Here is a 26,737-nt window from a genome sequence, read left to right as displayed (position 1 = left end):
TTGCTTTCCACCATCTCGACACATTTCACAGTTTCACTTTTACATACAACATATGCATTATTTGGTGGTTTGGAGAAAGTAACGTGGGACTGATTGATAGTTGAGCTCAGAAAAACCAATCTCTTGCACTCGCTTTATTACTTGAACAAGTGGATTTTTGCCACATCTAACAAAGCGTTTAATTTTGTGCATATAATTTTCAAATGCAAATGCACCAAAATTGTCAAGTGGCCCATACTCTTTTACATCTGAGATCAAATGCAATAATGAATGTACATTATAAACCAAAAATTCTTCACCATACAGTGTTGTACTCTGTGTGACAAATGTACAAAGAAGGGAATGAGCCAAACAGGCATTTGTTTTGCAAAGAGATGGAGAAATAAAAATTGATATAGCTGCACTTAAAAGCATAAAATGTTCATACAGCTCATTGCTCAAAACCTTTTTTAAAACAATTTTACCGGTATATATTAAAAACTGCCGGAATTCAGTTGCTTTCCATCTGTCAATTTCAAGCAAAGTTCTTGGTTTTCGTGCAAAGCACTTTGGAACATAACTTTTAAGTGCCAACAGCCTGTTGCTTATTTCAGAAATTTGACTTGCGCTTAGTTTAACATTTCTTTTTCCACGTATCCATGTTAATAACAGCTTTTTCATTACTCCCAAGCATACCTGGTGCATATAATCAATCGGAAAGTGTTTTACCATGTCTATCTCTAAATCACAAAAAGGGGACACTGCATGGTGATGTTCCTGATTTGTTTGTTGTCGAAAAGACATATCTGTTCTTTCTACAAGTTGTGAAACAAGTGGATAAGTAACACGTCCACACCAATAACCTTTTTGGGTACATTTGTCACAACCAAAGTAACCTGAACAGAGTTTTGTTGACTTGACCATTGCACGTGCAGGGGCATCACATATAACTGAATGTAATTTAACTTCCATAAAATATCCGTTAACTGACAATCCATTTTTAATGAGGTCTTTTAGTTCATGAACCATGTCTTGTAAAAATTGTAAAGATGATGATTTGGATTCTCCATATGAAAGTGAAACTGGAAAAACACACTGACGGAATTCATTGAACCAAACAGAGCACAGTATAGGCCAAAAACAAGAGTTTCTGCTTTTAAAAACTGGAAGGCCATCAATGTTAAATGAGAGTTCCAAAACATTTGGATAATTAATTGGGTGTACACTGTCAAATAGTAAAGCTATCTGTGATTGTATTCCAAAATAGTAATAGTCCATTCCAGACACTTTTACAGTTTTGACCAGTCGAGATGTACTTACAAGAGCAAGGCAAGTTTTCGGAAGATTAGAATGCCCATGGTTGCGTAAAATATGAAGCAATGAGTCAACTGCATTGTGCTTGATCTGAAATTGATTTACCCATTTATTCACATCAGACTTAAGACAGTTCTCAGCATCACAATCTGATGAAGAACTGTCACTGTCATGACAGTGCTGATATTTTTTAAACTTAGAGCTTAACACAGCACCCTCGTCTGAGGAATAATTTGGTCCCATTACAGATTCCTCAGCAAAACTATGATCAGACAAATAACCTGTATTTGTTTTAGCACAGTTTACCTTTTCAGATATTACGTTTTTTTTCAGTGTTTGAGAGGTTGTGGGCGTGTCCCCATCGGATTCCGAACTTTCCAAAATTGTAACCTTCCGACATTTCCTGGCTCTATATTTTTTCATCCACAGCCTTTTGTACTCTTTGCGTTGCTCGTTCATTTTTACACACAAATTTATTATACAATTGTACAAAACAAAACTAGGCACAAAAAGGTAAATTCTATCTGCATCTAGACATGCGACACACACGCGCTCGCGCCCCTGATTTTAGCCTGGTGATCCCGAACAAAAATCCACCCTGACCTTAAGGTTGCATCGTGGAGTTTGGGTCATAACTTTGTTAACGCAACTGAAATACCGTGTTCTTACGAAAAAAGTTTAAAAACCGCCGGCTAAGTAGGTTCCGTTGCCTTAACAACGACGTTTTGCATAAGTTTTACTGCAATGAAAAAAAAAACGTTAATTTTAAACGTTCGTTACAACAGCGTACCGTAACCTAATAACGTTGTAAAACGCTTTAATGTAAAAACACAAACACGTTTGAATTAACTAAGATGAAACATATTCATACTGGGATCAGCCCTGAAGCGTCGATGCAGACCAGCGATCACGGCATACATATCGATAAATCATAGTACGCCAGGCCTGTTCAAGGCGTTATACCGAATCAGCTGGTCTCCCAAGCATTCCCATATGGCAAGGCATAGACTAGATTCTCCACTGAGCCTGTGTAGCTCAGTTGGTAGAGCGCGAGTCCCGGAAAGACTCCGGTCGTGGGTTCGAATCCCACCGCAGGCTAGATTTTTCTAGTCTATGCCTTGCCATATGGGAATGCTTGGGAGACCAGCTGATTCGGTATAACGCCTTGAACAGGCCTGGCGTACTATGACGTTTGAATTAAACGTCTTACTTCCTTCCCTGGTAAGAATAAAACAACGTTAAATTTGAAACGTATTTTTGTCAACGTTTTTTTCACAGTTTATTGTAACCACAAATAAGCATTTATTTTATAGGCTACGTGTTTATTACGTTAATTAGTAAGGTTGCAAAAACATTCTAATGCATACGCTTCTTTAATAACGCTTTAAGAACATTATATTTAACCACATAAAAACGTTTACTTTAAACATTTTTATTACGTTAATTAGTAAGGTTGCAAAAACGTTCTAATGCATACGCTACTTTAATAACGTTTCAAAAACATTATATTTAACCACATAAAAACGTTTACTTTAAACATTTTTATTACGTTAATTAGTAAGGTTGCAAAAACGTTCTAATGCATACGCTACTTTAATAACGTTTCAAAAACATTATATTTAACCACATAAAAACGTTTACTTTAAACATTTTTATTACGTTAATTAGTAAGGTTGCAAAAACGTTCTAATGCATACGTTACTTTAATAACGTTTCAAAAACATTATATTTAACCACATAAAAACGTCCATTTATAACGTTTTATTTATGTCGTAAATAGACATTGCAGAAACGTTCATGCGGTAACGTTGGTTTGATGACGTTATAAACACGTTCTATTAGCACCGTTTAAAAATGTTTTTCAATAACGTTTCAAAAAAAACATTTCTGAAACGTTTTCAAAACGTTCAAGGATAACGTTAAACCATGCAACCATAATGTAACATTTACTTTGAAAATAAAAAGACCTCAAACCATTTTACAACCTTTAAACAACGTTGTGAAAGTTGTCATAACGTTTTGTGTTAGCTGGGCTATGACCATGATTATTGACCGTATCATACTCACAACCTTGTGTATTTTCTCAACAGTTTAATCCAGGAAAAATCAACATTTGCTTACCATATGTGACAAGCCTGTCTGATGGAAAGCTGTTGATCAACAGTACCACAGATAACAATATCACAATCCTAACCATATTTAACCTGCTAAATTATTCATTAATCTAAACACGAAAGGAGACACATATTATGTGCTCAAGCAATGTAATAATCCGATAGTAACAGAGCGTTTGGGGAAAATTGCACAATATCGCTATTTTATTTTATATTTTCCTTCAAATGTTTCAATCTAGCTGAAAGATGTCACCCTTCTTTCCACACTGCGCCGATCGTGAGCTACAACAATATACTACACCATCTAATGCTTGGCTTTAGCGGGGGGAAGTCGCTGACCATACGTCATTGTCCTTCCATCAATCAAGCTTTAAAGCTTAATCAAGCTTTACATTTCAACGTATTAAGGCGTTATCCAGGGAGAACACTTTGCTACAATCGACTCACATACGAACCAATCCATAGCAAGTAAAGTTATTTGATTGATGAATGATTTTTTGAAAAACCTACAATGATTTTTATTTTTAACAGATAGAATCGCGTAATATCGCGTTTAATCTGTGCTAGGGTTTATCAGTGCTTATAAAGTTTTGCAAGTTACTTACACCTCGAACTGTCTTGTCTAACGTTTTTCGAAAATACTAGGTTGGTACAGATCATGTGAAAAGTTTATAAACAATCAAGATGTGCTTTTCCAGACTAAAAATCGCATTTACAATAACAATTATATTAGTTTAGCATCCTGGTTTAAAGATAATTGCTTAAACAAGCTTCTACAAATAGGGCAATTGAACGTTTGGTCTGAATTTCTCTTTATACATCACAGCGACCACACTTTTACCTCTCCATAACAGATTTGACAATTTTCCGCCAAATACGCGTAAAAACTTCCGAAGATACATCGTAAATATTGTGCCTTGTTATCGCGTTTCAACAATTAACTGCCTCGGTTAGGAGAAACCTGTTTTTATACGACTAAAGTAGAGGACAAGTAATGAAAATAGTTTACCCTTTCAATATCCCTATATTTTCTGTTACTGAATAGCATGTAGATACGTTGTGTCACATAGAACTATTTTCTTTTGTTTTTTACAATCCTACACAACTGATTAACTAGGCAAAATTTCGTTATTTATTTTTGCCGGGGTAATGCAACAAACGCTTGTGTTGTTGGAAAACGTCAACAAAAGTAATTTGCAATATTGTTTTATAACGTTTAGAAGCGACGGCACAAAATTAAAGTCGAAATAATGTCACCTAAATCCAGTATAAAGGCGTTTATGGTGCTGTATCATACATCCCATGAATTTCTGCGCAGAAAGCAAGCATATGGACTTGCTTGCCGCAGGCGAATTAGTAGAAGGTGAATGGCTTGCGAAGTCTTTTCAACATCTACATTTCCATGTAGTTGTAAAGACTTTTTAACTATTGATATCTTTACTTGAACCATAAGAGGAAGCTATTACACTTTCATCCTGTCTCCACATCAATAGCTGATGAGTAATGATTAATCATCATCGATGAGAGAACCTGGGTTTACTCAGTTGTGGTTAAGCTGATCTATTAAAGTCAATGACTTCCTATTAAATGTAGCATGCGGATGCAACACTAACACTACATCTATGTTTTTATGTCGCTATTGGGATTTTTTTTGTCTGTGTTTCAAATTGAACGCCTAAAACGGGTAGTGCTTTCATGTCGCTAACGCAGTCAAGCACAAAGTGTTGCAACGATTTTTTTGGCCTGGCAAGCGGAGTTTTTGGGTGTAACAAACAAAGGTGTAACAATTTTGAACCCCTTTTTGTGATAAAAACATTCAAAATTGCTGCAAAATAACTTTTACGTCTAAAACTGAGTTGTAAAATCGACAAAAGTTTGTCATTTAAAATTTATTTTCTACGTGTTTAATAGTTTATTTTGGTTAAAAAGAAGCTGGTCTGTTCTTAAAACAAGAAAAGTGTGTCATAAATGTACGAAAACTCTCATTCTTACCAACAGACCTACTCTTATACAACCAACATCAGTATCAATTTTCTATCATTATAAACTAAGAAACTAACAAGGAAATTCATCTGATAATCGTAAATTTGTCAGTAAAAAGATTTCGTAACTGACTTGCAGCGATAATCTGCCAAATACACGCCATTTTATAGCTTACACAACGAAACACAGTTGTGTAGAGCAGGTTAAAAAATCTGGTACGACATAGAAAAACGGAAAAGTGCCGGGAGAAGGAAAGACCTACTTCTCACACAAACTAGCATCCATTTCAACACAAGCATCTGGCTGAGGCAATTGCCACATCATTGTATTTTGCAGTATTTGGAAATTCTAGAAGTTGGCGAATAGTTTACTGAGTGGAACTGTTTAAACTAAAGGTTCTGACAATTTCAAGTTTTTAGGCACAGAGTATCTATCACGTCGTGTAAATGTTCTTCTTCCGCGTTAGATTTATATAACTTCTAGACTAAAAAACCTTAGGTATTTATTTCTGGTCTGCAGCATGTGTGGTTGCCGCGCGTTTAATCCATTTACCAGAAGCATGATATTGCATTTCTTTCGTTAAACACGAAGTGTTTTACCAGAAAACTCTTGTTTTCATTGAATTTATCACTAGTCTCAACTGCTTTTTTCAATAAAGTGGACAATTTCAGGGTTGTTTGAAACACACTCAGCAACATTAACCAAAAGTCCATCACATCCAAACTAATGATTGTAATTAACGCTAAGAGAATATCCCCTACAGTGGTCTCATTACACGGTAAAAAACAAAATGATTTTCACATTGCCGTGCAAAATAGTATTCATTAAAATCACCTTAATTAATGTAAACAAAATATTTCTCTTTCATTAAACTTCCTTTTGGGTTTACAGCTGGAATGACAGCTGACAGGACAGTTGCGCCATCCGCTTTGTAGTTTACATCGTCATTGTAATTGTGACGTTGCAAAACACAAAAGATTGTAAGTAGCCGTTATGTAAAGTAGCGTTTTCAAACTTTTTTTAATACGATTTTACCGTTGTCATAAATACACTCGAATTTTGTCATTAGGTTATGGAAAATGAGCTTAAAAAATCATTACGCCAGGTTTTTTTTACAACAACTCGTTTTCCGACAGTTGCAACCCTGAAAAATAAACGTAATAAAATGTGTAAATTGATTTTAATGCATTAGTATTTTACTAAACTTACATTACCTTCACAGAAATAAAATGTCTGTAAGATTTCAAGAAGAAAGTGCTTACGTCGATATGAGTGAGCTTTTGGTTTTTAAATTTACAAGAAAGACAAAAAACAAAATATATGAAATGCCACCGAGTTTGTTATTACTTTTTTTTAATTTATTTGCTTTTTGCCAGCTGGAAATCGTCAGAATGCCGCATCACCAAGCATCCCACTCACCCAAAACAATCAGTCTGTTCACGTCACAAGAACAAACGATGACGTCAGCAGCCTTTATGAAATTATCCAACAGATAAGGTGGAATACATGGAGTTTGTTTTGTAAAAAGTGTCATTTTTTTAATAATCAAAATACGCAAGAGTATTCAGATTTTTAAGAACTTTACACACCGATTTAAATCAAAAACCATCTACTGCTTTGTTTATAATGAGTCGGATCGGAAAATGATAAGTGTTGCGAAATGCGGTGTAACCTTTAATTTTTAGATAGTTGAGTAACATTTTTTAAGGAACTTCAACGGTTTGAAAGTTTTTCGTGGGGGGAGATAAGAGAAGTTAAATAGATTTACACTGCTTGCGGTAAAATTGGTTAAAGTTGAAAATAGTTAACGAGTGGTAACGAGTTACCACGTATGTTTGGTCATTTTTGCTTCTGCAACTGGCAAAATAAAGTTTTATAAAGCGTTTTGTCACAAATGGGAGCTAAAAGGTTTAAACCACTTGAAATTTATTGAAAGTTTTAAGAAGTTCAAACCCGGGATGCGCCCTGCGCGGACCAAGATTTGGCGGATTATTAACACCCATTGTTACTTACAAACATGGTTGTTAGCCTATAATTCAAATAGTGAATAATTGCCAATTTACATAGCACAAACGAATAGTAATCACCAGCAATGGATGCGGTACATTCACGAATCACGTGACTGTGGAATGCGCGTACGCGATTCACTGCCTTAAGGAAAGTACACAAAGCGGAACCACAACACAAAACGTCATTTATTTTATCAGCAGACTGGCAACTATTCTGATGCAGTAATTCTGATGAAGTACTGACAACCCCTCCGACCACTGTTTGCCTGCTGGTAATAAACTTGAGTTTCAATATTAACAGCGCAGCAAACTGATTCGCATGACGTTATAAATAATTTGTTTGAATTTATTCAGGACAACTGAATAACATACGGTTTCAAATCGAACACAATTTAGTCGATTCGATGCATCACTAATTAGACGACTTATATGTTGTTGTTTTTCTCACATGTTTCTTACATCAAAATGAAAAATGCTTGTAAGTAAAAATTGACAAAACTAATGTTGCAAATATTTCAACCAGAAAAAAACTCTACTTTGCACTGTCTATTTCTGCTTGTGTGTTCAAATTAATCTGTTGTTTTTCGAAACATTTTTTGATCAAAAATAAAAAATAAAAATAAGAAAATCTTTGCTGCATGCACGTTTGCATGCTGTGAGTTTTGTACTTTATGGTAGATGATCAAGTAGGGATTAAAAAATCCTTGAAGATCCCACGTGACTCAGCAACAAACAAAACCAGTTAATCCAATACTGGCCAATTGCACAATCCGTTTATTTGCATAACGATAGTGATTACAAAATCGTAGCTTATCTTTTGTCGATAACATCGTTCGGTTAATTGCAATACGTGCGATTACCGGAATGTAGATTTCGCAAACAATTTCTCAACATAGTAAACTGGAACAATCGGACATTCATGCCATAGTGTGACGCAATGTGTTAAGTGTGAGACTATACAGCTCTTTTCTTGGGGTTTTAATCTTTTTCCTCTATTTTCGAAAGAAACGTCTGTTATTATTTTATTTTATCCTGCAATTTGCTAGACAAGGGCGTCATGGGCAATGAATTCTAGCATCAGATTTGATACAAACATTACTGCAAAAAAGAAAGAAAAGAAAACTAAACCGTGTGTACCATGTTGAGAAATGTGTGCATACATTGCTAATCTTTCTTGAAACGCGACATCTGCACCATTCCACGACCTCTACTAAAACGACCTTAGAAAATTTGATCAACATTTTGCAAAGTGATGTAAGAGTTGACCCAGTTCGAAAGGAGAAATTTCATTTGTTCTCTGTTACAAATGAGAAAGGACGCATCAATGTAAAAGACGTATGTCATTTCAGCTATGTAAGTGGAAATTAGAACCTGTTAAAATCGTGTAATGCATCCAGAATATCGAACAATCCAGTTAAACGCAAAAGGAAGCTTGGCATATCAATTATACGATTAACTAGACCTAGATTTATATGCGCAGCATGTGTAATAGCCACTAAGTATTTGAAATTTACGTACTTTATAATTGCCAATTCTGCAGGAAAATGGTATCACTGCTTTGTACAGATTTAAATAAGCGTCCATCAACAGAACATTGTCTTTTCAGTTTCACATGTACATAACCGATACATCAGGCCGTGTTCGCAAGTTAGATAAAGTTACTTTAAAACGTTTTCCTGTTGCGTCACATACCACTCATTACTATGTATTAAACTGACTGGCACTTAATAATCTTACTAAGATTTGGTTATCACTATGTAATTTGCATGTTATGAATATTTTAAATTGAAATTAGTTTTACCGGCTTTGTTAGGTTTTTCACTCCATCGCAGAGTTTCTCGACACGTTCTCTTCCGATCGTACACCACCTCAGTTTAAGTTGTTCCATGTTGTAAAGGCAAGGGCGAGTGAAGCTGCTTCCGTGTTACCGATCTCGTTGTAGGAGAGGTCGAGTCTCTTCAGCTGATTTTAATGCAACAAATATTATCACATTTATCGTGGGGACTAATCCTAGTAATGGTACACTGCGTTGTTTTCTGTCGTGTCGTAAGCTGCCGAAATAATTACGATTCAGGATTTTTTAAAGATTCAGAATTAGTTGAAGATTTGATTTTGTTGCCATCGGTTCAGGAAGAAGGTCTGCGTACATATTTTTACAGCCTAAATACATCGTTTGACGGCTGTGATATTGGGGAATCTTAAGACTAAAAAAGATCGACGAGCTGCGCAGTAGTGTGAACACATAACTTCGTTTCTCGCGCCTTTGAACCGACTGTAGTTGAACTCGCCTTGCCTACACACAACTGTTGGTTTGGCCTATTAGTATTGTACAGCCGGGTATTTCTGCATTTCCTGTTTATCACGTCCATTTGCACTGACCACTGTTTTGTGCTTCCATGTTATTGTTCAAATTACTTCGGTCTTGTATTTCCTGATAAATTGTTTGTCAAAATGTCACAAAAACATTAATTTAATCTGAGCTTGTAATAATGATGCGGCCAACGTATGAAATATGGCTCAGAATAAAATGCTCTTTGCATAGGCCCCTCCCCGCCTCAACATGTGACGACCGGCCGATAAAACAAATTATAATGTCGTCTCCATTTATAAAGACAGTTACAAAAGAAAAAAAACGAAAAAGCAGGAACACAAAAATGTTACGCCAAGTAGTCATACAAAAATGTCCCATATATTCATACTGATAAAAATCTAATGCAGGGGTGTTCAACACGTGCCACGCGCGCCAAATGTGGCACGCAAACATTTGAAAATGCCTCACAAGCTTTCGCACATTCTGATTCTAAACCTTATGATTTGTCACACAATCAAATTTGTTTCTATTGATTCTTCTTGGCCTTTATTGTAACTTCAGTAAAGATTGTAAGCAGTAAAGTTACACAACCCAGTAATTAAATTGTTCGTTTTTTGACAAAACTTATGTTTAAGCGTAGAAAAGTGCCAGGGATGCGAGTGCGACATTTGATCAGTGCCGATACCTATACCATGTGCAGTGTATATACCCGTAATAACAGTTTGGCGGTATTGACACAAATTTTTGTGTGGTTGGGACGTTTGCAGTGCTTCTAAGAACAATATGCACGTACCAAAAGGACGATTTGCCGAATCAGAAATTTTAACAACGGTTTAGTTTTTAAGTAATTTGTTACGGCGAGAAATAAAAGTAAAAGCAATTCACGTTCCAGATATAGCTGACCGTGTATGCGCTTTCGCTGTTACACAAAGTACTCTACGCCAGACCTCTTGCAAACTATTTGTATCTTGTGTCGCTTAATTAAAATAAAAAGTTTCTGGAGCATCTTAAACAAGTTTACTCGCATTTGACGGCATAACATTTTTTTGTAAACATTTAATAGGGTTCTACATATTGGCCAAATATTCTGATTCAACCCGTAACGTTTGGATTTTTAAGACATGATTTGGAAAATATACCAAACGTTGGCACGCAAGTATATTTTAAAACCAAAATTGGCACAGTGGTATCTGAGTTGGACACCCCTGATCTAATGCATACATTTTAATGAGGTTGTACAGGTAAACACTACAGGCGAAGAGTTAAGACGGTATAGAGCACTAGGTACGGCGGCGTCCCTTGACTGATAGGCCAGAAGAGACAGGGACTCAGAAACATCTGATAAAAAAGTACAATCGTTATAGGAAACATTTCAACACAATATACACTAATATACAATGGCTGAGCAAAACATGAAAAACATGAGAATATACGGGCGACATATTATATATGAGCGACCTATTTGTTAAAAACCGTTAAAGTAACTAAAAGGTCGGGACGCAACCACAGATGATGTGCGAGATGTGTGGTAACTTTAGACTTTTTGTGACGAAAAACGACTAATGAAAGTCTAAACCTTGCTTTTTTAAACCTTGTGTCACAGAGGTTGATTTCCATTGAAAAGTTAAAAACATGTCTCATGGTTTTGGGCGCAAACAAGTAAGTTGGGTTTAAAGTTTTACCTCAACACAAAGTATGACATTTGGATTTTTTTAAACGAAACAACAAAAACATATTGTTTCGGGGAAATCGGAGGGCTAACCCCTAGTGACGTCACTAAACAACAGTATGGAGAACGACATCAAAAGTTGAAATAAAACCACAATCGGTTTCAACATTGAACGACACTGGATTTTGCAGAACACATATCATAATGTTGTCACGCAGTAAAATGTTTTCCGACAACTTATGTTTTGTCACACAGTAAACAACAACTTGTGTTTTATTACCAGTATTTACGTTCATACATCTAAGAAGAGCTAATTTTGGTATATACGCATTAAAAACATCTGAAAATTTTCAAGTCCTATTACTTCTCATAACACAAGCACAGAAACATTTATTTCCAAGTTAAATATCTTACTTAGTTTCATAACGTTATAATCACAAATAAGTGGTCAACTTAAACGCCGTACATTTTGCAACGATATTCAATCAATATGAATCTGAAACCGAACTTATGACGTCAGACAACATACGTCTCACGACTAAAACTGCAAACTGACGAGGCATAAGATTCGTCATAAGGAGAAACAAAGCAACACCCATGTTGCCAATTTAGATAGATAATCTTCACACCAAAAAGCACCTGCCCTAAAAGCAATAAAACTCATACAAGCAATAAAAGGCGACGCAAAAGTACGGGGGAAGGATTGAATGGTAAAGCCAAAACAAAACAATATTAACAGTTGTGTATAAAAATGACAAGAGCGATAGTTTACATTCTTGAAATAATTTTTTAAAATATACTTATTAATGTTAGGACGTCGTTTGTATCAAACATTTTTATTTCTTGTTTAGGTCTAAATTACTTTATAAGCCAAATTCACTGCAGGCTTTGCACCAGCTTGCCTTGCACACACTCATCATGTTTGGCGCATGTGCTTGTCGGTGTTGAGCGCAAATAATAATGTTGGAAACAATACAGCTGATATTTGTCAGAAAAAAATACTGACTCAGAGAGTGGACAATAATGTCTTATTCCATCGAGCGCTCAGGCAATGACCAATGCTATCATTAGTGATGAAATAATGCCACTTTTATTCTATGTCTGGTAAGCATGTATTGTGAGGATTGATTTTACAAATTAAGTTTGTTGAAGATTTATATGGCATCCAAGTGTTGAAGCTTTTCGTTGGATTTAAAACCTGACTTTTCCATTCGACTTTGATCTGATGAGATTCTTCTCTGCTTTTTTTAAGTCATTGTGCCGAACATCCAAGATATTGATGTTGTGGACGCATCGTGCCAAGGACTCAGCACTTTCATTTTTCAGCCCGTTCCAAGATAAATCAAGAAGTTTCATCTGAAACAAGAATAAGTAAAACGCAAGTAACAAGAGTTAATTGCAAATCCAGTATGTTGTAATAAATAAAACATATGACGTCATACTACAAATTGTTTTTGACACAAAAAAACGATGTCACGTGATGTGAAGTGTGAAAAATATATCTGAGTAAAAGACAAAATAATTAGACAAAATAACTAAGGCTATAAGATAAGATTAACAAACAAACAATTAAACAACTACCCATGTGTAGATTTGGTCGTTTTTTTTGTTTTCACAAGAAATACGACGTGTTGATCTATTAAGTACCATTTGTTTAAATTATCTTTTAGAATGCATACATTTTTTATTGCAAACAAGTTGTCCAACACTGTCATAATTTTACAAACATCCTCTTTTGGTTGAATAATATGTTGCATTTCGGCCCAAACCAAATATTTTACAATCACAATTTTAAAGCGTAAAACCTGCCTCTTGCGCCTAATTACCACACAATCTGCCAAATTATTTTCAACAAATATCAAAACCTATCATTTTGCCCACTGATGCAAAACATCAGTTATATAATCAGCAGGGCAACTATTCTTATGCAGCAACACACCACTATCTTCCTGCTGGTAGTAAAACGTATGTTTAAATACTAAAGGCGTAGCAAACGGAATTTATTCAGTAAAACTGCATAAAACTTGCTTTCAGATCGAACCCGATTTGGCTAATTCGATGCATTACTAATGGAACGACTCGTGTGTTTTTTCTCAAAACATATTAAACTTGAATGATTAGCCATTCCTGCCATAGTGTGACGTAATTCGCTAAGCGTGAGACGATACAGGTCTTTTTCTGGAGTTTTATTCTTTTTATTCCATTTTGAAAACAAACGTCTGTTATTATTTTTTACTCCGGTAATTTGCTAGACAATGGCGTCATGGGCAATAAACCCTAGCATCTGATTTGATACAAACATTACTGCAAAAAAGAAAAAAGTAAACGGTGTGTCCCATGTTGTAGAATGTGTGTCTACATTGCTAATTTTAACTCAAAAAAGTGTGTTACTGAAGATTCCTGGTAACATTTGGTTACTAGCGTGTCGTGTGCATATAAATATTTATTTTCTTAAATTGATTCAATCCATACTCGTTTTTTGCAAAACATTTTTTTTCTTTGCCACATATGATAAGTTTATCGTTTTTGAAACAAACAATCTTTTCTATTGAAACAAATGTGATTTACACAACATATAATTTAACTTTTTTACCGGCTTTGTTAACTGTTTCACTCCATCGCACAGTTTCTCGAAGCCTACACTTCCGAATTCACATCCCTCCAGAATAAGTTGTTCCATGTTGTGAGGGCAAGAACCCAGCGAAGCTGCTCCCGTGTTGCCGATCTCGTTGTGGGAGAGGTCGAGTATTTTCAGCTGATTTTAATGCAACACATATGATCACATTCGTTGTAGTGACAAATTAAAGTAAATAAAAATAGACACACAACAGAGCTTCGGGTTACGCCTTGTTATACATGCTACGACTGTTTAACACATAATTTCTGTCCCACGTTAATTCATTAAAAAAAAATAATACATGAAAAGTAAGCAGTAGAATGCTCATACAATCTTAGTTAAAAGAAATACCAAACCGACCCAGGCTTTGCTACTTTTATGTAAGAAATTTATTTAGGTTAATTGCGATGTTTAAGTAGCGTGTTACCGCACTGGATTTGTTTCTAAGATTAAATATTACATCTTGTACATGACCAAGACTTTGCGCACCAAGCTAAAGTAGAAAAGATATCTGCGCTGCTCGTCTTTTATCGGTTTACTGTTTTAATATTTTACTGCAGGTTTGATTTGGGTAATTGCAGTCTGTTACTGCAGCAGAAATAAGAAAAGGCGTAACAGAAAATATAGCAAGCGCGCCAGGGTAAAATTACATTTACATTTCCATGGTGTGCCAAATACCACCTATTTTTACATACAGAAGCGGTTTGTTACTCGATGAGACTGGTAACATTTGGTTACCACTGAGTGGTTTGCAATAACTCATTCCATACTATTATAGCTTTTTATGCTTAGGCTTATGTTATTAATTATTTATTTTGCTTTGTCGCATTTTGTGATTTCCTTGGGCGCATATGGGTTATCGTTTATGAACCAGTTGTCTTAGCTGTTACGGAAAATCATTCTGGCAACACATGTTTTAACATTTTCACCGGGTTTGTTAGCTTTTTCACTTCATCGCAGAGTTTCTCGACACCTTTACTTCCGATCTCACATTTCCTCAGTGTAAGTTCCTCTTCGATATTGTGAAGACAAGGGGCCAGTGAAGCTGCTCCCGTGTTGCCGATCTTGGTGTAGGAGAGGTCGAGTCTCTTCAGCTAATTTAATGCAACTAATATTATCACATTTATCGCAGTGACAAAGTTAAGTAAATCAAAATAGACAAAACATCAGAAATTCGGATGATACCTTGTTATAAATACCACAACTTTTTAACACATAATTTCTGTCCCACATTAAATTTGAAATTTCATAGAAATTCATAAATGTATTACAAGAAAAGTCAGCTGTAGAATGTTCACACTAGCTTTGAATTAACAAATCAATCCAGGCTTTTCTAGCTATACATACCAACTTTATTTGGGCCCATTGCATTGTTTAAATCCCGTTTCAACGTCCTGGCCATGTTTCTGCGATTAAATTTTACATCGAACCTTGTACGTGTGTAGAACGACTTTGTGTTATATCAACACACGAATACAACAAGTATGCCCTATACGTTTTTTTACTATAGTTTGACATTTTTTAGGAAAATGTGATTTAGTTTACCAATTACAACTTCAATGAAAAAAAAGGAAAAAAAGCAAATCCCGCAAATTTGACATAAAATTTCTCTAGTAAATGGTTTGGTAAGATTTACAACACTTTGGGAAAACTTCAACAAATGCATTTCTTACCCAGTGCCTGGTTTAATGTGACACAATGCATTAAAATCTTTATTAGAAGTTAACAGCTTTGAAACTGAACGAGTCGGATAAATTAAACTGACTAACACCGTGAACATACTACGTGACGTCATTGCGAAAAGTACGTCACTACCTACCTTAAGTGCAACAACGAAACGTGAAGAAGAATAAAATATAAAAAGACTGGAGGGTTGAAGTTGATTATTTAGTTGAAAAACAGGCCAAACTGTTTTATGTCGAATAAATTTTGAGTCAATCAAACAAGCAAAAACAAATGTACATGAGCGCTTTCGTGAATGAGATAAAATTGCATTTGAACATTATTCTGTTGCGTCACTTATCCTAATTATCACATACAAATGTGTTTGTTAACCTAAAATGCAAAAAAAGTTTGTACGTATGTCCCTCTTGCATATTATTATTAGTTTCATACATACACTTACAATATTTTATTACATTTTTAAGCTTTTATTTTGGTAACTAATAATTAATTCATTGGTGCGTATTGTAATAACATAACATGTCACATCTCTACCTAACACAAGTGGGCGTTTTGGGTTGCTGAATCAAGTTGCATTAAAACTTTGTCTTGTTCGGGGCAGAAATGGTCAGGCGCGCCTGACCCATAACAGACATTAAACAAACCTTGATCGGGATTCGTCCCCGGGAGAGTCCTGGGTTCGAACCCCGTGAAAAAAAAAGAAAAAAAAAACTTTGTCTTGTTCGTCACTTAATATCCATTGTTACGTATAAAACAATCTATTATTTATTACAGATTTTTTTGCACAATTTGTCATCGATGTGTCGTTATATTTATTATCAGAATCAATTTATGTTAAAATCTTATATTAATTTAATTAACACTACAATTTCAATGACGACATAATTGCTGGGTCTTCAACCTTGTCTGCATTGAGTGAAATTTAACATTAATTTTGATTATTGCGACCAAGTTAAAAGCTTAACAAAGTATATTTAGTTATAATGTATTTAATTGTAACGACAGATTTAACTTCTGACGCAACAAAGGTATACTTGCGTGACAATCATTCTCTTTTATATTGAAAAATCTTTCGCATACAAGACCAATATTTTAAAGCGCCGGTGACCAGTACAAACATATCTGTAAAGAACGTTTACATGTTTATTATTTTTTTCCAAATAAATGAGTTTTAAAAAAACGGTTGCAACGTTTGCCATTATATAAAATCTTGTACACTTAAATCAAAATTCAATAACTTTTACCGGTTTTGTTAGCTTCTTCACTCCATCGCAGAGTTTCTTGATGCCTTCACTTCCGATCATACATCTATCCAGTACAAGTTTTTCTTCGATATTGTAAAGGCAGGGACCCAGCGAAGCTGCTTCCGTGTTGCCAATCTCGTTGCCAGAGAGGTCGAGTTTCTTCAGCTGGTTTTAATGCAAAACATATTATCACGTTCATCGTAGTGACAAATTTTAGTAAATAAAAATAAACAACACAACATAACTTCGGATTACGCATTGATGTAAACGTTTGACTTGTTTTACCCAGAAAATTAAAATCGAGTTTTTTGGAAGGCTATATAACTTACAAAGCATAAGTTGAGTACACGTTTTCGATTGAAAATTTTTATATCATTACACGCAGACACTTATTTATTTTCCAAACATTCTATTAACAAAATATTTGACAACTTGACACGACAGAGATGTTTTGTAGCAAAACCTTTCATTGAGAAAACATACGGTCGTTATAAGTTAGTTAGAAAGTTTAGTTGTCAAATTTGAAAAAAAAATTCCGTGTCGTTTGTTTCGTAATGACGTCGCTCGTGCTAAAACAATTGATCGGTTTTTGGTGCTTTCTTTCCTGATAGTGGTTGATGTTGCTAAAATAAATAACAAATCGATAATCGATATTTTATCGACATTCAACAACCGCAGTATGTTGCATAGTTCAAACAAAACGCACGATGCTTTCTTTCTGGGTATTATGTCGTGACTACGCGTGAGATACGAAGACCAAGACGTAATGACAGAAGCGCTAGTTAGAACAGGATATACCATGAATATAATCGACGCAAATTTTACTGGCACAAGAAACTTGTTTGTGTTGTTGTTGCGCCTGAACCAAAGTTGTAAGCTGGGCCGGGTTTCAGTTTTAATAAAATGGACTAGATTTGAGCCTCACGCCACGTTTGGCCTCGGTATATTGAAATTTCGAGTCGAACGTGGGTTACACTTTTACAAAGTGTCGGTTCGGGACGGATTTAACGCTTGTAATTTCAGCTTCATCCAATTTTAGGTATTTTTCCAACACTAACCCATGGTTTTGCTACAATAAGGTAATAAACCTCTTGTTAGTTAATTGCGTTTCACCAAACCTTGTACCTCACCTAGTCTGTGCGATGCCACAACTGGGCATACACCACAGAGGAAACTGGCTCACAATAGCCAAGCAACAGATTGGGAATCAGAGGCAATGGTGATAAACCAATAAAGGTAAATAACACGCAGCAATGCACATATACACAGTACAGTAGTTAGGTCTCTACAGGACCCCCCACCCCATGTAGAAGCGGGCTTGTATTATAATGACCAGTGGATAACGTAGCGCCTAACGGAAAGAATATTCGCTGCCCTTTGAACTAGACCCAAATGGCGAAGAAGAGTCGTTACTTCATGGTCGAAAGTCCGATTTATCTTAATGCATCGGCCACCGGAACAGTGTTTGTTGAGGAAAGACTGGCGGTTTCAGAGCTGAGCGAGGATTTCAACAAAAACCGGATGGTTTTATTGTTGGAAGTAAACGTTTCGGAGGTGCGGTGCAACTACTTGATGAGTGACTGTCAATAAATGAAGCCTAGCAGGGTAAATTGGTGCCCTGAGCAAACTTGAATTACGCGAAATAGCGTCACCACAATTGCTTGTTCAGTCAATTTATGAAGAACTCCATCAGCTAAAACAAACCGAATATTCCGATGCATGTGTATCAGTCGCAGCGTGTTCGTACCGTGTAGAGCAAACGATAGAAGCAAGATCACTCGCGCCGCCAATGCAAAACAGGCGGTTAGATGGCGAAAAGCGGTCCACACACTTTTGTTTATATTTGACCTTCCAAACATTTAACAAATCTATCTTTTTTACAACATGCATTGAAGACACCATTATATACCGAAATATGAAACCACTACCTATAGACAGCGCGACATACTTGGTCGGTAATGATTGGACGATAGGCATGTGACGTTTTATTAACTTTCCTTTTGTGGGATTTTCGGGCAGTTTTGTCTCGTTGTGTTTGTGCTCTTCTGTGATTGTCAACGTGGTAATATGGTGTAACCTATTTGTGTGGTTTTTGAACTTGATTTTAATCTTTCACATTTTACAAATTGTTGGGCTGACTGAGAAAAATAGATTGCTTACAAATCAACTTACTAAAAACATGAAAAAAGTTTGCTACTACAAAAATTACACAAGAAATTATCAAATTTATACAACATTAATTATGGAACACTTTACAACACACTTTAACGCACATTTAACAATATCACAGTATTACCGGTTTCGCTCTGTGTTGAATTACGTAGAAAAGATTCTCGTAGTCAACCGGTTCGAGAGATGAATCACGAAGGTCGAGCTCATCAGGAAGTAGGGAGGCCACAGATGAAGCAATCTCCAGATCATTTGACTCATGAGCCCAGCTGCAAACTTGCAACATTTCCCCTCTCTTGCTGAGCTTTCGCTTGGACTGGACGAATTTTACAAGCAAAGATTTCTTTTGCTTCCAATCTTTATTGGAACATTCAGGAACAATTGGCTCGAGTTGATGGAAAACCAAAGGATCGCAAATCCCGAAAACAAACTTGGAAACAACTTCCCATCTGTCGTCCGAAAGTTGTTTGAGGACATTCTCAAACTCTTTAGGGGACATGATCATCATCAGGTAAAAACCAGCAAAAAATTCCTGCCAGATAAGATGAGAGAAATATCGAACTTTGTGACCATCTAATATCGTCAGCTTGAGATTCCCGTGCTTTGTGACTGATGTGTTTGTAAATGCATCGGCTGTGGATTCCTTGATGCCTGCTTGTACGAATGCGATTGCCTTGAATACGATCTCCATGTTTAGAAATGCATCATAGGCCAGTTTTGCCAGTTTGTCCAACTCAGCTTCTTGGCCTCTTAAATGATTGGTTGTGAGATATTGGCCACAAGTGAAAGCAAGGACTCGAGTGAATGAAACAAACTGAATATCTCCATCGTAATTCATCAAGTAGACAAGAGTCAATATAAAATTGACAGGAACATAGCAGTAAGCAAATACATTGCGGTTTTGAATTAGCTTTTGTTGTATATCGTCGTATCCGGCTCCACATATCTGACGTCCAAGTTCATCTTGTGATGTTGGCGTCAATCCAAGTATTTGAACAATAAACCTGGGTCGATATGAAGGATGGAGCTTGTACAGTTGAGTTGGCCGTGACGTGAAAATCTTCCGAGCTCGTGGAAGCAAGTTTCCTCCCGCCAAATGCTTCACATAGTTTTCCGCTTTGAATTTCGAATGTAGTAGGGGTTGGGGAACTTCAGTGGAGAATGATTCAATGGCTGCCTCGTCAAAACCGTCAAAAATCATCACAACATTTGTATCATTGCAAATGACTTTGAGAATGTTTTTTTGTTGTTCCGGGGTGTAATCTGGTTCAATCGACATTGTGGAGAGCAGAAACTCAAGGAGTGTCATCTCTCTCGTGAAGTCGATGTGCCTGATCAGTATGTAAAAGAAGAATGAGGTCTCTCCGAATAACTCTCCTCTTAAACCTTGCATGGCCCACTTTTTGGCTGAAGTCGTCTTTCCTATTCCAGCTTGTCCAATCACACCTACCACGTTCCCATGTTTTTCCACGTAATCTTGTTTGACTTTGACTTCATCAGGTTCAAATTTCTGAACCGCTTCTCGTTGGGCTGTTTGTTTTGCACGAGCAAACATTTCTTTACCTGTGATGTCACTTTGTGGTATGTTGTAAAGTTCCTCCTTACGTCGATAATGTCCTTCTGCCTGAAACTCGTCATCAATTTGCTGTGGTTTGCTTACCATGGCAAGGTTGACTGTTGATATAGGTCGGTTGGCAAAATCTGCAAGTGACGATTCTTCACTGGCGATTTCTTTTGTTCTTTGTTTGAGCAATGACATCAGCGCTGAAAAAGACTGAACATATTCATGTTTTCTGTGGTGCTCCGTTGATGTTAACGGTTTGTGTCGAGAAAATCGCTGCTTTTGTGCCGACGATGAAGATGTAGCACGGAGTTGGGGTGACGTTTTTTCATCAAAGCCGTGTAGAGCAGTGAGTTGAGAGGAGCAGTGACCTTGCTCGAATGTTTGATGCACGTTTACATGGTGTGTAATGTGTTGTTGATAGACTGGAGCGTTGTAAACTGGTCCAGTTGTGTGGATGATTGTGTCTCCAATCTGAGGTGCTTGTTTACTTTCCTTCACAAATAGTTTCGTGATCAAAACAGATACTTGTTTTGAGAAGTCCACCTTATAAGTCAAGAAGTTGTCGATTCAAATCGACTGTTGTCGGCAGAATAACTGCTTGCAAATCAACCATATTGCCACATAAACTTAACGCAGTCGACCCGCGTTATAATCCTTGTCATAAAATAAGAATGCCGCTCGATTAGAAAGCAGAAGTTCTGAATTTAATCGACAACTTCTTGACGATTCGGGTTAGAATTCTTACCAAGTTGTAAACCAAATTCCTGCCATGTACATCAACTGACAAATGGTGGTTTGAAATTGAATGCGGCACCATAGGCTCGGAGTCTTCGGTTGTGTTGTGCTGGGAAACAACATCATCTAGGCTTAGGGTTGGGCTTGATTCTGATTCAGTATCATCTGGTCCCTGGGTCAGCCTAAGTTGGGGTTCAGCATCATCTGGTCCTTGGATCAGGCTGAGTTGGGGTTCAGCATCATTTGGTCCTTGGGTCAGGCTGGTTAGGGATTTAGCATTATCTAAACCTTGGGTCAATCTAGGTTGGGGCCCAGCATCATCTGGTCCATAAGTCGAGCTGGATTGGGGTTCAACATCACCTGATCTCTGGGTCCAATTGGGTTGGAGTCCGTCAACATCCGACTCTTGGGTCAAACCCGATTTAACTGCTTTGTTACCCATATTGTGGAATAGACAGGAATGTTTAAATAATGTGTCTGATTTATTTCTATGTGATTGTCACATGGTTGGGTTCAAGTTGGGTTCGTTTGTGATAACTTTTCTGCTTTCAACAAATGACAGTATTACTGATAATGAAAGACTTGCCGAAACACTTGATAAATGAAACATGTCGCCTTAAACCACATTATGGCCCAGAGTACTAATTATTCAACCAGTACTGGCAAATCAATGTAATCCTACAACCTACATCAAATGTGAAACAAAATGAGTTACTAAGGCAACGTAAATGTGCACAGGCTAGTATAAACAAAACACAAAATGTAACATAATGTAAATACAAGCAATAAACACAGTTGTCAAATATAAATCGACAATGATCTTCACAAAACACAATATTTCAGAAAATTTCAATAGTTGCTAAACAGGAAAATCAGAAACATTGCAAAAACATGACTAAACTTTGTTACAAAAAATATCAGAATCATGAATAAAATGATTTCATTTAGTTTTCAGTATTGTTCGTTTCGCAACAATTGTTTATTTTCGCAGCAGTGTTTGTTACATTTATAGACATGTATAAATAATACGTAATACTCTTTTTCGATTCTAGGGAGAAACAGATTGTAAAGTCATTAAAGCAACAGTTGAGGTGAATTTGAGTAAGACTGCTTTACAAATTTCCTTCAGTAAGCTGTTTTTGAAGTCAATTCAAATGCACACTGCCAGAATCTTCAAACGCAAAATGCGAACACACCATGCGTGGAAATTGAAACACAAAAAGTGCAAAAAGTTTTTCATAGCCAGATATAGACTCATCATTCTAGACACAAAAGAACGTTAGGTATATGAAAAAAGTTAGGTAATATGAAATAAAACATTTCGGATAAAAAGAAGAAAATGATATTTTTTTCTGATTAACTCAAATCACTTTGCAGAAGTGTTTGATTCGATTAGAACACTATTTATACAAAAACAATTTAATTGATTGGTACAATTTCTACCAGGTTTTGCTGTATATCTATTATCATCCAGACAGATCTATTAAGAACAAATATGAAAAAGCAACACACGCGCGACTGTGTCATTTGGTATTTATAACTTGTCTAAAGTGCGGTACAATACAAAACAGACAAATAATCAGTGGCGGCTCGTGCCTAAAATTTGTGGGGGTGCTGCTCCAAATTTTAGCCTTATTGAACACAAGTAAGTTTGGGAAATCTTTATTTCCAGGCTGAAATCAGTTGACAATCTTTTAAAAACAAATATATTTCGCTAAAACAGAAGTAAGTTGGCAATATATAGAAAAGTTACATTTCTAGTTTTCTAGCCATTGTTTTGTGTAGAAACAAGTAATACCAGTCCTAATTAGCAACTCCATTGTGACGTAATTTTTGTTGCGCAACAATGTACACGAGTGTAAACAACAGACGGTATCATTTGTGTATTTTGTTTACTTGCACAGCGGCGGGCCAAACTCACATGCAGTAATAATGTGGCACAAACTCGAAACGAAGCGGTTGTAAACACGGTAAAACACAAGAAGAATATACAAAAAGGAGTATAAAACATAGTTATAAATGAGTCGAAAAAGGTCGAAGTATTTCAGGCAGACAGGGTTTCCGCGGAAATGGAAAACCTGGAAAAGTTATGGAATTTAAATTTGTGTTTTTAAGGCCTGGAAAAGTTTTGAAAAAAAAAACAAATTTTGCAAATCTTGAAAAAGTATGGAATTTGGATGTCTCGATGTACAGTTTATGGTTTTGGCAAACGAACAGTCGCGCGTCTGGCGATCTAAATGCGCAATCTACTTGTAAAACGTTGATGGAACTTTTGCAAGTGTTGGATGTTATGAGTAATGTCGGAGTGATGGTTTGTACTAAGTGTCAGCATTTTATACGTTTCATTAGCAGATTGCATATTTCACAGTAGCCGAGTCAGAGAGGATTTAAAATAAGAAATAGAGCCTTAACAACAAATCGGCTGGATGATAGCAGCAGCGTTGTTTAGGGCTTTTTGTAAGACTGTTAGTTTGTTAAGGAATAAATGTCATGCTTTTCGTTTGGAAAAAACGCTGTTCGTTCATTTCTCAAAAGCTTTTCATCTTCTGAACATAAACTGGCATAAAAATACAATGTGTCAGCAGCATCAAATAAGGTCTCCGATTTTTTAAAAGTGTGACGAAGTAACGGGCTCAATTAGTGGAGAAAATGCCATACGCAATGCAGCTAAGCCGTTGGTCAATCTTTTCGTGTTGCGTGGTCAATTCATTAGTTGTAGGCTATACTTGCTAGCTTATTGTATCAGAAGGGCAACAAAGGAACAAACGTGATTTGTTACAATATGCGTGACGTTATAAATGCCTTTTTGGAACAGTATTGTGGGAATTAGAACACGGACACAGTTCATATATTAGTGTTTTGAAGTAAAGAGTCTTGGGTGCCGAAGGTTGCAGGCACCGTTAGCGTCTTTGAAAGTTTCATTAGTTTGTGTTTTAACAGTTTTTTTTCCGTTTTGTGATTAACTTTGGTTTGTCGTTTTGGGCTTATTATCTTGATTATAATGCCTGGAAAAGACATGTTTAAAAATTCGTGGCTTGCAAATAAGGATTATGCACCATGGCCAGAAAAGGTGGAAAGCTGCAAACATAAAGCCCGCTGTAAAGTTTGCCTGACAACATTTCACATTTCCAACATGGGTGAATCTGCCCTAAAAAGCCATAAGTCAGGAAAGCAACACGCATCAAACCCCGCGCAGAAAGCAAGATCGTGTGTAAGAAAGGTCACAGATTGTTATTTGGCTCCAAAATCTTTTGAAGTACGCTTGCCACTCGCCGAATATGTTCGGTCAGATGTACTGAAAACAGAAATACTGTAGACTTTAAAGGTAGTCATATCACACTTTTCGTTCCGTTCTAGTGAGGGTGCCAATGAGCTTTTCGCTTCAATATTCCCAGACAGTGAACTGGCTCAAACGTTTAAATGTGGAAAAAACAAAATATACTATCTCGCTGTTTTTGGCATTGCACCATACGCATCAAATCTTTTGACAGACAGAATCAAAAAAGCCAAACAGTAGGTCCTTCTTTTCGATTAAAGTCTCTATAAATCAATGCAGGAACATCAGTTGGACTAACATGTGCGTTACTGGGACTTTGACACTGTTAAAACCAGATACGTTAGGTCCAAATTTTTGGGACATTCTTGTGCTGCTGATATACATCAGCATCTTATTGATGCAGTTCAAAACTTAGGTCTGAAGAATTTGGTTCAATTGTCAATGGACGGACCTAACGTAAATTGGTTGGTATTCAATAAGCTTAGTGCGGAAATCGAAAAAGAAAATATCGCTAAAAAGCGTTTAAACACTGCTAGTTGTGGTACCCATATTGCCCACAATGCTTTTAGGATGCATTAAAAAAAAGATGCATTACTTGTGGATGGTTTGTAGAGGAGCAACTTTCAAGCATATAGGCTACTGGCTTTTCAAAGATGCCCCTGCTAGATGCGAAGACTTCAAATCTTTTACGGGATGTTCTCTTATGACCCAAAAATTTTGTAAACATCACTGACTGGAAAATGTGTCAGTGATTGAACGCGCCTTGGAAATTCTGCCTTTCTTCAAGCAGTACGTAGCGGGTGCACTGTCTGCTAAAGTACCAATTCCAAAAAATAAGTCATTTTTATCTGTAAAAGAAACTGTGAAGGACTTGTTGTTTGAAGCAAAAGCCCAAGCGTTTCTTTCTATGGCTAAGGAGGTCGAACCTTTTCTAAAAGATTATCAAACCGATGCTCAATGTCGATGTAGGCTTTATAGCAAAAAAGTGTATACTGGACCTAAGGTTACAAGGGAAAGTCACTGACTTACAGACTGCTACTTTTAAAAAAGAATGCAGAACTTTTGTCAAGAACAATTTACAAAAGTTGTTGGAAAAGTCACCATTGAAGCATTCACTTGTTCGCAACCTAAATTGGTTGGTTCCGGAATTTATTGTCTCACAGCCATGACAGTGCAAAAGTTGCTGGCAAGGGGGATGTTGCTTAGCTTGACCTTTGTCTATCACACGGCCAAGCCTCAGTAGAGAGAGGCTTTTCCCTAAACAAGGAACTGGTGTGAAAATCAACAAGAAAAAAGTTTGGTTGCTCGCAGGCAGATTATCGACTACGTAACAGACGTTGGAGAATTAACTAAGGTTCAGGTAACACAGGACATGGTAAAATATGCTTCCAGTGCCAGAATGAGGTACAGAGAGTATCTTAATGAAGCGAGGAAAACGGATGTAAGTTTAGAGAGGGGAAAAAACGTCAGTTGATTGAGAAGTAGATAACAGATCTATAGAACAAAAAGCAGCGATAGATTGCTGATATAAAAGCATCAATAACAGCTGCAGATGAGTACGCAATAAAAGCGGAAAATAAAAGCGACCTCGCAGATGTGGCAAAGTCCAACTCACTTAGACGAAGTGCAAACGAAAGGAAAAGATTGTCGATCAAACGGTTGAAGATATTGATTCAAAAAAATCGGATCTGCAGTTAGTTGTTTAACTGCTGCTGTTTGACTTGTGTTCTTTTTTAAAAAAAAAAAAAGTTTTACAAAGCGTGAACTGTGTGCATAGAATGTTTAACATGCAAGCCAGTTGCCTCACCACAGGTGAGGCGAGAGAGGACGTTTTTTAAACGATTCAGCTCTGCGTGATACGGAACAGCGGCTCAACACACGATCAAACGTTCCACCTAACCGCCCAACACTGGTAAAATAAAAATATATTTTCGAAGAGGATGACCAGGCTTAAATAATAAAGCAGTTGCCTATCCTGTCGCAATTACGAAATTAAATAGCGCTATTTGTCAAAGTGTCAGGTGTTTTTAAGACTATTAACTTTATATTTGTTCTGATAAGAAGTTACA

The 26,737-nt window shown here is 36.5% G+C and overlaps 2 protein-coding genes and 1 non-coding gene across 3 annotated transcripts; 1 reads left to right on the top strand and 2 right to left on the bottom strand.

Annotated features, from left to right (window-relative positions):
* Positions 1 to 57: 57 nt before the first annotated feature.
* On the bottom strand, positions 58 to 1,298 carry LOC145223741 (uncharacterized). The gene has a single exon (XM_080090133.1). The coding sequence runs from the start codon at positions 1,255 to 1,257 to the stop codon at positions 58 to 60; it is 1,200 nt and encodes a 399-aa protein (XP_079946259.1). The 5' UTR covers positions 1,258 to 1,298.
* A 1,019-nt stretch (positions 1,299 to 2,317) lies between these two features.
* Trnas-gga (transfer RNA serine (anticodon GGA)) lies at positions 2,318 to 2,391 on the top strand. The gene has a single exon. It is a non-coding gene; the product is annotated as a tRNA-Ser (tRNA).
* A 10,179-nt stretch (positions 2,392 to 12,570) lies between these two features.
* On the bottom strand, positions 12,571 to 21,833 carry LOC145223740 (NACHT, LRR and PYD domains-containing protein 3-like). The gene is made up of 6 exons (XM_080090131.1): positions 21,402 to 21,833; positions 19,220 to 21,148; positions 16,924 to 17,088; positions 14,926 to 15,090; positions 13,973 to 14,134; positions 12,571 to 12,735 (listed from the first exon to the last, which is right to left on the bottom strand). The coding sequence occupies exons 1-6, from the start codon at positions 21,831 to 21,833 to the stop codon at positions 12,571 to 12,573; spliced, it is 3,018 nt and encodes a 1,005-aa protein (XP_079946257.1).
* Positions 21,834 to 26,737: the final 4,904 nt, after the last annotated feature.

The sequence above is a fragment of the Phallusia mammillata genome, chromosome 4 (assembly GCF_965637545.1).
Source record: "Phallusia mammillata chromosome 4, kaPhaMamm4.hap1.1, whole genome shotgun sequence".
Taxonomy (NCBI): domain Eukaryota; kingdom Metazoa; phylum Chordata; class Ascidiacea; order Phlebobranchia; family Ascidiidae; genus Phallusia; species Phallusia mammillata.
This window is presented reverse-complemented; position numbering and strand designations above follow the sequence as displayed.

Excerpts from the sequence above, each read along its gene's own strand:
- LOC145223741 (XM_080090133.1), bottom strand. The coding sequence starts at position 1,257 with ATGGACTATTACTATTTTGGAATACAATCACAGATAGCTTTACTATTT.
- LOC145223740 (XM_080090131.1), bottom strand. The coding sequence starts at position 21,833 with ATGGGTAACAAAGCAGTTAAATCGGGTTTGACCCAAGAGTCGGATGTT. Across the intron at positions 17,089-19,219 it reads TTCAACACAGAGCGAAACCG|CTGAAGAAACTCGACCTCTC; the intron begins GTAATACTGTGA and ends CATTAAAACCAG. Across the intron at positions 12,736-13,972 it reads TGAAACAGTTAACAAAGCCG|ATGAAACTTCTTGATTTATC; the intron begins GTAAAAAAGTTA and ends TTCTTGTTTCAG.